Below are 12,912 nucleotides of genomic sequence, written 5' to 3' on the forward strand. Positions count from 1 at the left end.
AGTCACACGCTGGTGACAGTGGTGGCTTAAGGTTTACACAACCGAAGGTGCTCTACTTGGCCGCCTTCAACACATATCGGTTCCCCTCTTATGTCACTTGTGCTGCCTATGACGGTTTCTTTCCTTTCCTTTTGTTTGTTGTTCTTATGTAAATATTTTCCTTTGTTTCTCATGGTTTCTGTTTGTTTAGCTTGCTTGCTTGTATGCGCCTTATTTCTTTTGTGTGTGAGGCTTGTGCTTGTGGATCTGCATCTGCTTGGGGCGAGTGCATTCTGCATGACTGCTTGTAGTGATCTGTGTGTGTGCGCGCACGCCCGCCCACGCGCTTGTTTACTGCTTGTTCTTTTTTGTTTTTCTCCTGTTTGATGGGTGATTTAGGTTTAAAATTGGTTTGGTGGGTATGGGTTGGTAGGTGTTTTGGGTTGTTCCCTGCCTAGCCTTCAGATTTGCACCATATGCTACTTCCACTTACACGTTGAAGAATGCCATAAGGGAACTGTCCCATTGCGTGCGGGAGCACCTGGACACGCGTAGACGTGCTTGCTCCACCCAAAACGATCCAAAACAGAACATTACAGCCTGTTGTGTTTTTCTGCAGGTTTAGGGTATCGCACCTAAACTGCAGGACATCACCAAGGGAGCCTCGGGAAAGCCTTGGGATGCTTAAACAGGGCTTTGGGCACCTGACTGTGGTAAACAGGGAATAACAGCACGCTGAAATTGACATGCAGCTACTGCAAAGCTTCCAAATGGCAAGGGAAAGTGTCCTTGAAGAGTACTTTTGACCTACAGGGTTTTTTGCGCCGTTATGCTGGTAAAATTGGGTCAAAAACCTGCAATTGCAGCCATGGACAGGTTTGGACAGCTTGGTGAGAGTTAGGTGAAAGCGTTCTGATCGTCTATATGCAATAAGAATAAAGAAATACCAAAAGGGGCGCCAGTCTTTAGGGCCTACATGGTGTCTTTGTCTGCTTGGGAGCACTCTAGCACCCAAGTCGTGTTCTTGTTTGAAGTGTTAATTCTAGTGACAGGTTTATTCGTGAAGTTTCTCAGTGTCGTAAAGCTTATCAAGTAAAGATTTGGGTGAAAGCTAAGTCAGTCCTCTAGCCAACGAGTCGATCCACTGGTCCACTTCCAACAGCCCTCCAGGCCAGTAGTTAGTCTCTAGTCTAGTCCAACTGCCAAGAAGACTAGCTACTCATCTGTCATTGAGCATTCGTAGAGTTGTAGCCAGGCCAGAGGTTGCCCGCCACAAGCTCCACCATCCCAATGAGTCTGCCACTGTGCAAAATGATAAAGACAACTGAGAAGATTGCTAGAACTAAGTGGAAAGTCTGCATGTGTAACTTCATGAAACAAGATGTGAAAGAGCTCTGGAATGTATAGTAAAGAAGAAGCCACCGTATTACTGCTGCCCTCAACCAGATCCTGGATCCTGGCTGGAGTAAGGATGATTGCCTTGTGAGTCAGTGGAGGAAAATTATCGTGCCTGAGATGAGGAAGGAAACACTGGTGTGAAACTATTGCTGAGACGTAAAATGTCTCCGTAGTGATCTACCTGAGGGTGTGTAAGAGCATAAGCCTGTGTAAGGAGGGCACGGAGGAGTTTCTGATGAGATAAACCCTAAAATGCTGCATTGGAAAATTACATGTATATGCAGGTAACTTTTGACAACAAAAGTCCAGTGCTTTACCTTGACTGACAGAAGAAGAACCATGATCGCTGGCTGAAACATCTCATTGTCCTTTTGTTCGCAGATCTGCAAAGGGAAAACCATTAGGAGCTAATATTTTACAAAGCATTGAATAACATATGCAACAGCTATAGTCCAATATTCTGCATAACTAGATTTCTTGCCTACTAATTATAATCTTTTCATTCAAGCTCTAGACGTATTTTCTAGATTGATGGTGTACAGAAATCTCAATAAATGCTCACAGCAAGGAGTGCTTGAGAGGATGATGCATTCGGGGTGCCTCATTCTCACCAATATCCTCGTTCAGAATCTTAGAGCATTCATCATGATTGGAAAGAACCCTTAGATGTGTTTGAAGACACACAAGCAACATGACAATTGGTGGCAACAAGAAATAACCAACAATTGCAAGCCAATGATAGTCCAAAAACAACACAGACCTCTACAAAATCTCTTAGTAGAAACTGAAACAAACCTTTTTTAATAGCGGTGGAAGCTCCTGCACAATTGAAAGCTTTTGATTTTTTGCCACTGCCACATCAATTATCCTGCAAAGTAAGAATCTGACAATATTAAACTGGCATGCCAACAAAGCATTTTCAGGTACTCAGAGCATTTGTCAGCAGTAAGATTTGATACAAAGATAAATACTGAACTTTGGCTTGCTTTCAGTAGCTTTTTTGTTTCATAAAGCAAGCTTTTATAACTGCTTCATGCTTAAACAAATCCCAGATACTCAATTTTGGTATCCATGTTTCAGGAGGGGAAGAATCTTAATGAACAAGAGTTTCAAAGTTTTCTGTTTTGATAAAAAGAACCTACCTTGCTTTTGGAAAGGGAAACCTGCTTAAGCACTAGAACAAGTGTGTGTAAAAACATCAATGTCAGATGACTTGATGGGAACCAGCAAGGAGACTGACCGTCCATAAATACAAGTCACACACTAAGTCACTGTCCTTTGTTCTCGAGCTCTCATTGCATGAATGGTTTGAGTATTCCCACTCCTTTCAAAGGTATCTAAGATGATCCATCAAAGCTGCCTCAAATCATCAAACCTCCTACTCCGAGGATGTTTACAGAGCCATAATTAGAAGAGGTGGTTGATACACAGATTACACAGCTTTTTGACGCATCCAACAAAGCCAAAAAGCACGACAAAAAGCAAAAGAAAGGAACTTAGGTTCTTCTTCTTCTTTTGGTACTTCTTGTTGCTAAATTGGCTTTATCTGAAAGAAAAATAATTCTAAATGAATTATTGGATTTATAAGTGAGGGTTTTCTCGCTTGGAACACCAAGGAAAAATAATTATAAATGAATTATTGGAATTTTAAGTGAGAGGGTTTTTCTCACTCGAGACATCCGAGTACAGAGTATTCCTAGTGCGTCATTCAAAGTAATGACGGGAGCACTGTGAACGGGAATATCTGTAAGGCCACCAGGAACGGGTACTTCTAATGTGTCACATCCGATGGGTGACACGGAGCATCGGGACGAAGTACCCGACCATCTAGGAACGGGCATCTCTGATGCGTCATAGGATGGGTGACATACAGCATCGTGAAGGGGATTGTACCGTAAGTTCGGTAGGAAAGGACTAGGTGATGGGTATTTCTGATGCGTCACAAGGTGGGTGACGGGTGCATCAGAAAGGGGATATCCATAGTCGAGAGAAATCCGAACTGGAAAGAGGAATACGCGTAAAGACGCAAGCACAAGAATAAAGATGGGTTCTGAGAAGCTTTTCTTAAAAAGCGGAAAATTTGAACGAGTTTTCCGAGAAGAGCAAACGCTTTCCCGTGAGGAAATCTATGTCTGCATTGCAACTGTGCATGTGATTGCATCCAAGGACACCTGGGAAGTGTTGTGAAAAGCATTGTTTTAAACTTATAAGGTTTTATTGAGTTTTTGGGCAGGTTCATACCAATTTTAAAATATGCCAGCCGCCCACTTAATAAGTGGGCAACCACTTAGAAAATAAAGCAACAAAACCAACGAGCGAATTCTCTCTCCCTATTTCGGGTAGAACAGCATTATTAAAATTTTTAAAAAATTTAAAAAAAAATGGCTACGATCTCTACACGAGCAGCTATTCGTGCCGTAGCCAAGGAGATATAAAAGCACCACATGCCCTCACTGAAAGAGGAGTTACCAACGTCAGCAAGAGAAGACTCTGCCGCCAGATAACGCAAGAGATCGCGAGACTACGAAGCACGAAAGTCGCTTTTCCCACGCAAGAGCGACGGGTATCTATTGTGGATTCGCCATACAAATTGTTGTCGCGTGTTTGTGTGTGTGTTTGCAGGTACTTCATCGTGAAGGAGAAGCGAGAAGGCTTCGGCCTACGCTTGGAAGTTCCGGGAACGGAATTCGGAAATTGTCTGCGGAGTCTCAACTCCGAGTACAGACGGAAAAAGGATTGAGAGCTCATCTCTCGTATTTCTCTTATAGGAAGGAACGACCATCGAGTCAGAGAATTAGAACGGAGGGGTTTTCTCCGGTTCTTGTGCTTGTAAAAAGATTCTCCCTAATAAAGGATTCTCTTTAAGGAAGGGGACCAGCCCATCTTGTCCCAGTACTGTGTCAATCTTCTCTCTCTCTCTCTCTCTCTCTCTCTCTCTCTCTCTCTCTCTCTCTATATATATATATATATATATATATATATCCTTTGGCTTCAGTATTAAGTGATAAATTCTATTTATCCGAGTATATTTTATATTGTTATGCGCTCCCGTTTGTGACAGTGGTATCAGAGCATGGTCTCCTCTCTTTCTCTGTAAAGGAGGACGACTCTGGGAAGATACGGGAAGAAGCCATGACAAGCCAAGAGAGAAGCAAGCAGGCGGAACCCTAAGCCCTGTAGGAAAAGCTCGTAGAGTTGGAAAAAAAAAAATTGTCTCTGCAAGAAGTCGACACAAGACTTGGGATTCTCTAAGAAGGCAACAAGAGCATGATGTCACAAAACGGGAGCGTACACGAGCACTTAGAAAATCTGAAAATTATAATACTTTGCAAACATGAGAGAAGGAAGAAGATCGACACAGTATTGGGGACCAGAAGATGGGCTGGTCCCCCCCGTTAAGAGTATTCTTTTATTCAGGGAGAATTCTTATACAAGCACGAAAACCCGAGGAAACCCCTCCAACCTGTAATCTTAGACCCGTAGGTCGTGCTTTCCCGTAAAGGGCTTGGGCACACGGTCATTCCTTCCCATAAGGGACTTAGGCACGAAGCCGTACTTTCCCGTAGGGACTTAGGCGTGAAGCCGTACTTCCCGTGTAGGGCCTTCCCGTAAGACGGGAGATTCCTGCAAAACAAACCACACAAGGCAACAATTCTCAATGCGTATCAACACCTTATACCTATCGCTCCTTGCTCGGAGAATCGACCTCCGTACTCAGTCGTCACGCGAACACTTGCAAATTCCGTCGCCAGTCTCTGCTCTAGAATCCCAGCGCTAGTGCTTTCTGCTGCTTCCGGCTTCTTGGAAACTGAACGCTTGCTGCCCTTTTATAGGCTCTGGTACCCGACGGAAATAGCAACCGAAAAAGCAGAGCCCTGGCGCCCTAGAGAGAGGAGAGAGAGAGATCGTTGGTGCTGGTGCTGGTGCTGGCGTTTTTTAGAGAGAGGAGAGAGAGAGATCGCTGATTTCAGCCTGTGTAGCCTATTAGCGCTGGCTTTTTAGAGGGACTTGCTTTATTTTATTAATAAGTGACCGGCCACTTAATAAAATAAAGTGTGAACCTGTTCAAACATTAAAAACTCAATTAGTGAAAACAACGCTACACAACACATTCCAGGCGTCCCGGGATGCAGGACACGACACAGATGCAATGCAGACACAGACTCCTCGCGGGAAAACATTGTCCTCCCGCAACTGTTCCTGCTTTTCGTAAAAAGCTTCATTGAACCCATCTTTATTCTTGTGCTTGAGTTCTTACGCGTACTTTCTTACTCAGTTCGGATTTCCTCCTTAGCCTACGGGATGCCTCCTTACTGATGCACCCGTCACCCATCATGTGACGCATCAGGGGCACTCGTAACCCGGCCCTTTCCAACGAACTTACGGAAACTCCTTCGCGATGTTTACCATCACCCATCAAATGACACATCAGAGTTTGTCCGTTCTTGATGGCAGTTCCTGTAGGCTACAATCTTTTAACAGTTCTTAGTGCACATAATAAAATATCCTAAAAAACAGATTAATCATTAAAAATAAGAAAATAGTCCACTTAGCAACATCCCTTTGGCTTCTAAACAGTTGACCTCAACTGTAGTGCTTGGACATATACCTCCAGTATCTCGGGATAAGCTGCTAATTCCTCCTGCGTCATCCACTGAGCATCTAGATTCGAATAGTTCTTAAACTTAACCAAATACTTCTGTGTTATCTTTCCGGATTTGAGAGACCGCTCCTGATGACTTACTATCTGCTCCGGTTGGAGTATTTCTTCTGTTTCCTCAACCTCGGGAGGTTCCTCAGCACTAGGCTGGCTTGGAGGCGGTCCCACATACGGCCGGAGTAAACTGACATGGAAAGCATTATGGATCTTCCAATTAGGCGGTAGCTCTAATCGGAAAGCGACATCATTCACTCGCTCAGTGATCTTAAACAGCCCATAATAACGGGTAGAAAGTTTTACCACTTTCCCCTTATGAGACGCTTGTTTCTTAAGTCTTGCCTTCTCAAACTTGAGTAAGACTAACTCTCCGACTGTTAAGTCTAGATTCCTTCTGTGCTTGTCTGCAGCTTTCTTATGCTTTTCCTGAGAGCGGAGAATAGCTCTCCTAACTTGCCCGTAGGCAGTGTCCAAATCCCGGACAAATTCATCTAATGCAAAGATCTTATCCTTAGTTAAAAGGATCGGTGGAAGCAAAGGCTTACCATAGAGAATCTCAAAAGGTGCTTTCCCCGTCGATGAGTGTATGGTATTGTTATACGCATACTCGACAAGAGGCAAATATTTCTCCCAGTCAGATTGCCGGTCTGACACATAAGCTTTTAACATATCCAATACTGTGAAATTGGCTATCTCACTTTGCGCGTCCATTTGAGGATAGTAGGCAGATGAAAACTTCAGCTTTGTACCAAGATTATCCATCAAGGCACGCCAAAAATTTCCTGTCATGCGAGGATCTCGATCGCTCACAATAGACTTAGGCATTCCATGATGCTTAAAGATCTGTGCTAGAAAAACCCTAGCCATATGATCTGCTTTTATCGTTTTCTTGACTGGTATAAAGTGTGCTTGCTTGCTAAACCTGTCCACAATGGTCCAGATCGCGTCATTTCCAGTCTGAGTTCTAGGGAGGTCCATGATGAAGTCCATGGCAATACTTTCCCATGGTTCATTAGGCACAGGCAAAGGTTGTAGCAACCCAAGCGTCTTATGCCGATCATACTTCACTTTTTGGCAAACCAAGCATTCCCTGACATACTTATCAATGTCTGCTTTAAGGCTAGGCCAAAAGAAATATCTTTCCATTGCTAAGGTCGTAGGGAGAATACCTCGATGACCCGCATAAGGCGAAGCATGTGCTTCATCCATGATCTTCTTTCTTAATGGTTGCACCACACATATGGCCCGATGGTGGTAGAGATAACCGTCCCGAATGGAATAGGGAAACTCATTCTCTCCACGATGTAGCTTTCCCCAAATGGTGGAGAAGTCTGGATCATTCGGATACAAATCCGGTAGTGCTTCTAATTCTCGGTGATACACCGAAGTGATAGCGTTCACCCTTGGCCGCCTAGACAATGCGTCTGCAACTACATTCTTACTCCCAGCCGTGTGAAGGATCTGGAGGTGAAACATAGACAAAAAGTTTGCCCATCTCATCTGCTTTTCAGATAGTTTCCTTTGCGTAAGAAAATACCGCAAACTCTGGTGATCAGTCTTGATCACAAAATCCGCTCCTAGAAGATAGTGCTTCCAGTTGGATAAGGCGTGAATCACAGCCGTGAGTTCCTTTTTGTAGATTGATGCATGCAACTCTGCATCCTTAAGCCGTCTGATTTCATAAGCCACTGCATGGCCTTCTTGGTTTAACACTGCTCCGGTGCAATCACCCGAAGCATCGCAGTGAACCTCAAATGGTTTCCTTAAGTCAGGCACTATCAAAATAGGTCCATGGCTTAGCAAGTACTTGAGCCGATCAAAAGCTCCTTGTTGTCTCGATCCCCATCTAAAAGGAATCTTCTTCTTTGTCAAATCATGAAGTGGTCCTGCTACATGAGCAAATCCTCGGACAAACCTTCGATAATATGAACATAATCCCAGAAAGCTACGTACATCATGTACCGTAGTGGGAATAGGCCAATCTTCGACCACTCGGATCTTGGCAGGATCCATACTCACTTGATTGTGAGAGACTATATGGCCGAGATAGTGTATCTCTCAGAGAAAGAACTCGCTCTTCTTTGCATTCACATGCAACTCATGCTTTCGCAATTCTTGAAACACTAAATCCAAGTGCTTCCGATGTTCCTCTTTTGACTTAGAGAAGATGGGGAAAGACGTGAATGACGAGTTCTTACATGGCTCGTAAGTTTGATGATTGGTGAAGGATATCCTCGAGGTACAGAGGAAGGACATGAACCGGTAAGGTAAGTATTGAATTATTGAATTTTTGTTTAATTTAATTTCTAAGTTCTCTTTTGAGAAAGGACTAGCTCAACTCACCATTGAGCAAGATTTGAAATTTTTCCGGTTTCTCTCCGGGCAGTTCAGTTGGACCTCTACAGTTGAACACAACTGTTGGTAAGTGGAAGGGATGTTGTTCAATTGGCTTTATCTGACAGGAAAATAATTCTAAATGAATTATTGGATTTATAAGTGAGAGGGTTTTCTCGCTTGGAACACCAAGAAAAATAATTCTAAATGAATTATTGGAATTTTAAGTGAGAGGGTTTTTCTCACTGGAGACATCCGAGTACAGAGTATCCCTAGTGCGTCATTCAAAGTAATGACAGGAGCACTGTGAAAGGGAATACCTGTAAGGCCACCAGGAACGGGTACTTCCGATGCATCACATCGGATGGGTGACAGGGAGCATCAGTAAGAAGTATCCGACCATCCGGGAACGGACATCTCTGATGCGTCATAGGATGGGTGACATAGAGCATCGTGAAGGGGATTGTACCGTAAGTTCGGTAGGAAAGGACTAGGTGATGGGTATTCTTGATGCGTCACAAGGTGGGTGACGGGTGCATCGGAAAGGGGATATCCATAGTCGAGAGGAAATCCGAATTGAAAAAGAGGAATACGCGTAAAGACGCAAGCACAAGAATAAAGATGGGTTCTGAGAAGCTTTCTTGAAAAGCGGAAAATTTTAACGAGTTTTCCGGGAAGAACAAACGCTTTCCCACGAGGAATCTATGTCTGCATTGCATTTGTGCATGTGGTTGCATCCAGGGACGCCTTGGATGGGTTGTGAAAAGCATTGTTTTAAACTTATAAGGTTTTAGTGAGTTTTGGGGCAGGTTCAGACCAATTTTAAAATATGCCGGCCGTCCACTTAATAAGTGGGCAGCCACTTAGAAAATAAAGCCACAAAACCAGCCAACGAATTCTCTCTCCCTATTTCGGGTAGAACAGAAAAAAAACAAAAAAACAAAAAAAAGAAAGGCCGCAATCTCTACGCGAGCAGCTATTCGTGCCGTGGTCAAGGAGCTATAAAAGCACCACATGCCCTCACTGAAAAGGGGTTACCAACGTCAGCAAGAGAAGACTCTGCCGCCAGATAACGCAAGAGATCGCGCGAGACTACGAAGCACGGAAGTCGCTTTTCCCGCGCAAGAGCGACAGGTATCTATTGTGGATTCGCCATACGAATTGTTGTCGCGTGTTTGCATGTGTGTTTGCAAGTACTTCATCGCGAAGGAGAAGCGAGAAGGCTTCGGCCTACGCTTGGGAATTCCGGGAACGGAATTCGGAAATTGTCTGTGGAGTCTCGACTCCGAGTATATACGGAAAAAGGATTGAGACCTCGTCTCTCAGATTTCCCTTACGGGAAGGAACGACCATCGAGTCAGAGATTTAGAACGGAGGGGTTTTCTTCGGTTCTTGTGCTTGTAAAAAGATTCTCCCTAATAAAGGATTCTCTTTAAGGGGGGGGACCAGCCCATCTTCTGGTCCCCAGTACTGTGTCGATCTTCTCACTCTCTCTCTCTATTTATTTCTCTCTATATCCTTTGGCTTCAGTATTAAGTGATAAATTCTATTTATCCGAGTATATTTTATATTGTTATGCGCTCCCGTTTGTGACAATAGCTTTTCATGTAAACTGCTTTTGGATGACCAAGGGCATTTAAGTATGAATTGGGGGCTCTCACTCTAGCAGTCTGCCCGCGGGAGATGCAGAGCATGAGCCACAGAGTGTACCTTGTTCAAGCAAAATAAAAAAATTACCAAAAGGGGTGCCACGGTTTGGGGCCAGTACTCTCTGCGATGGAATTCTGCCACTCTATGTCGCATGTGCTCTCTCTCTCTCTTTTAGTTCAGTTGTTATTGAAGTGCTAAAAGTCTATTCAGTCTGTTCTTTTCTATTGGCACGTGGTGCCCTCCCAGTTACAACCTCTTCGCGATTTTTAGGTGTCCTTTCTTCATTTTAATTAAGGGGCTTGGGCTTCAAGTTAGAGGCCATGCCATGTCACAACTTTGTGACAATGGCATTTAAGTGGTTTAAAGCACTGTTTTAATAGTTAAATTTTGAGTTCCTTTGGGGGGCCAATGTTCCTATAGTTAAAGTTCTCAGTGCCACATATACATAGATTGAGCGCATAATCACACAAAACAATTGTCAAGTCTCTTGATTAATAAATGAAAAAGTACCGCCAGAGGCAACACTTATCTCTTGTCAAAAAAAAGTCCATAAGTATAAGCTAATACTTGGAATCAGATGATGTTCCACCTCCACATTACTTGCAAGATCAACTCATGAATACAAGAGGCACAATCCTCTCCTTATGTTGTTTACCTTTAGCCCATAATGAGTAATCACAATGAAGCTTGGCAAGCCAAGGGCCATCTCCTTTGAAACAAGATATTGAAGAGTCCCTATAGGGACATGACCACAATGAAAGTGCCAAGTTATGCTCTAATCATCAGAAATAAGTGTTTTGGTGGGAGCAAATAAATAGTGATGTAATTCATGAGCTTACGTACTACACGCAAAAAAAATGAATTTGATTCCAGCCACCTTAGTGAGATAACCACGAGCCACAAGAGATTCTATCAAAACTCGCTAATTGCTCATTAACAAAGTAGACTTTGTACCGAAGCTTTAGAGACGCAAAAGAGATTTGAAGAAAGCTTAGGCACATGTATCACATCATAATAGATATCACCGACACCGACCAAAGGCAATAAAGAATAATGAAGAGAGAACCCAAGTGCTCCCTATGGTGACATGAGTGGAAGATGTGAAAAAAATTTCCTGCATGGCAAAACAACACTGCTCAAGGTGATCATAACATCCGCGAAAGGTGCAAACAAGAGTGTCTATGGAATCCTCATCATGGGCGTCCACAATTTGTAGACCTTGATTCCCTTGATAACTTGCCCTTTCCTTTTCCCTTCTGTTCTTCTTGAGCAACAAAAGAAAGCCTTGCTTGTTTGCTTATGGCGAAGAAACTTGTCAGTTTAGAGAGAATATGAATGAAGGAAGATGAGGGCAAGGCGTAATAAAATCTTAGAAACGTGCAAAAAAGGGAGAAAGCTTACCAAGGAACTTATGCGCAAAATGACTCAAATAAGTGTCACACTCTTCTAATTGATGCTTAATGCTAGTGATCTCTCTAACCTTCTCCAATAAGCTATTGGACTGACATAGTGAGCTGATCCAACTCTCTCTCTCTAGCTTACAAAGCTTTGTAGCAGAGAGCCCTAAGACGAAGGCAAGCTCCTCGTTCCACGCTTCCCAGTCTCACTCATAGGAAGAGGAATTAAACAACCACTACGGCAGACATCCCATGAACAATCGTACATATGGCACATGACTCCATGTAGGTGGTCCCCGTTTCTATTGGACACCCTCAATTTTAAGAAAGTGGCAGTGGTCTTCTGGTAACACTAGGGAAGAAGTCTGCACTCAAAGATCCATTTTGTCCATCCTTTGTGAGCCACAGTGATGATCCTTTGTGAGCCACAGTGATGATCCTTATGTGAGTTGCAAATAGTTCATCAGTCACTAGGTATTAGCTTCTCCCTCTTTCTAAGTATCAATCTATGTATTTTGCATTCTCTCAATGCGTTATTTAAAAACCTGTCATGAATTGTAGTTGTTTAAACCCAAACCTGGCAAGTGAGATGCATGTGGAGGTAAACTCCCTATACTCTGCTTTAGAGTTCCCTTTAAGGCATCTGTAGATGCGCTCCACATGGGCCCGACCGTTCGGAAGTGAAGTCATCTCACACAAAGCTAGTTTGCAAGCATCCAAGCCAAGCCCCTCTGTCTCTGCAAAACAAAAATGTTTCCTTTCAGATTGAGAAACCCAGTTTATTTTCAAAGATTGAAGAAACTCAAGCAAACCCACATAATTTTCAAAGATAGTACAGAATTGGGTCTCTCTCTTTCAAAGATAGTACAGAATTGGGTCTCTCTCTCTCTCTCTCTCTCTCTCTCTCTCTCTCTCTCTCTCTCTCTCTCTCTCTCTCTCTCTCTCTCTCTCTCTCTCTCTCTCAATGATCAGTTACACAAAGGGATGCTCAGCTGTGTGTGTGTGGGTGGGGTGGGGTGGGGTGGCGCGCATGCACGCAGAAAAAAGCCTACTTACGTTACGCTTCTGTGTGAGTCCCGGGTCTTCTGCGTGAAACTACGTACGAGAACTACACAACGGTAGTAGGCTCGTCGGTATGAGATTCCAAAACTTAACAAATTCGGCATAGGCCTATGTAACTGGGGATCGTTCGTAAAATGCCTCTTAGGTTAGGTTCACACTAGAGCGAAGGCGACGTGCTTTTATTGCTCTTCAGGCACTCCACACAGAAGTGGCGGTGGCCCCGAAAAGGACCAGCACTCACTTCATTGGCTAGATAGCACCAGTTTCTCAGTTGCAACTAATGGTGGTACTAGAGAGAGAGAGACTTGAAGGTGTTTGAAGAGGACATAGTGAGGGGGGAAGAGGCTAAGGCGAGTGGGGTTTTTTTTTTTTTCTTTTTTTTTTTTTTTTTTGGGGGGGGGGGGCTTGGGCGGGGCCAAGGCGAGTGGGAAGGGG

The 12,912-nt window shown here is 43.7% G+C and overlaps 1 protein-coding gene across 2 annotated transcripts in view; it reads right to left on the reverse strand.

The window, feature by feature from the left end:
- LOC147429131 (uncharacterized) overlaps window positions 1–12,636 on the reverse strand; it is a 130,903-nt gene extending 118,267 nt beyond the window's left edge. The window contains exons 1-4 of one of the 2 annotated variants that reach the window (XM_086495327.1): window positions 12,472–12,636; window positions 11,993–12,152; window positions 2,173–2,245; window positions 1,695–1,760 (exon numbers count right to left, since the gene is read on the reverse strand). In XM_086495327.1, coding sequence (XP_086351453.1) covers window positions 1,695–1,760; window positions 2,173–2,245; window positions 11,993–12,105 — 252 coding nt within the window. In that variant the 5' untranslated portion in view covers window positions 12,106–12,152; window positions 12,472–12,636. Of the gene's footprint in view, window positions 1–1,694; window positions 1,761–2,172; window positions 2,246–11,992; window positions 12,153–12,471 lie in introns of those variants that run through there. The other variant, XM_086495328.1, reaches the window with a different exon arrangement.
- Window positions 12,637–12,912: the final 276 nt, after the last annotated feature.

Source organism: Adiantum capillus-veneris, chromosome 22 (assembly GCF_014529385.1).
Source record: "Adiantum capillus-veneris isolate H3 chromosome 22, ASM1452938v2, whole genome shotgun sequence".
NCBI lineage: Eukaryota > Viridiplantae > Streptophyta > Polypodiopsida > Polypodiales > Pteridaceae > Adiantum > Adiantum capillus-veneris.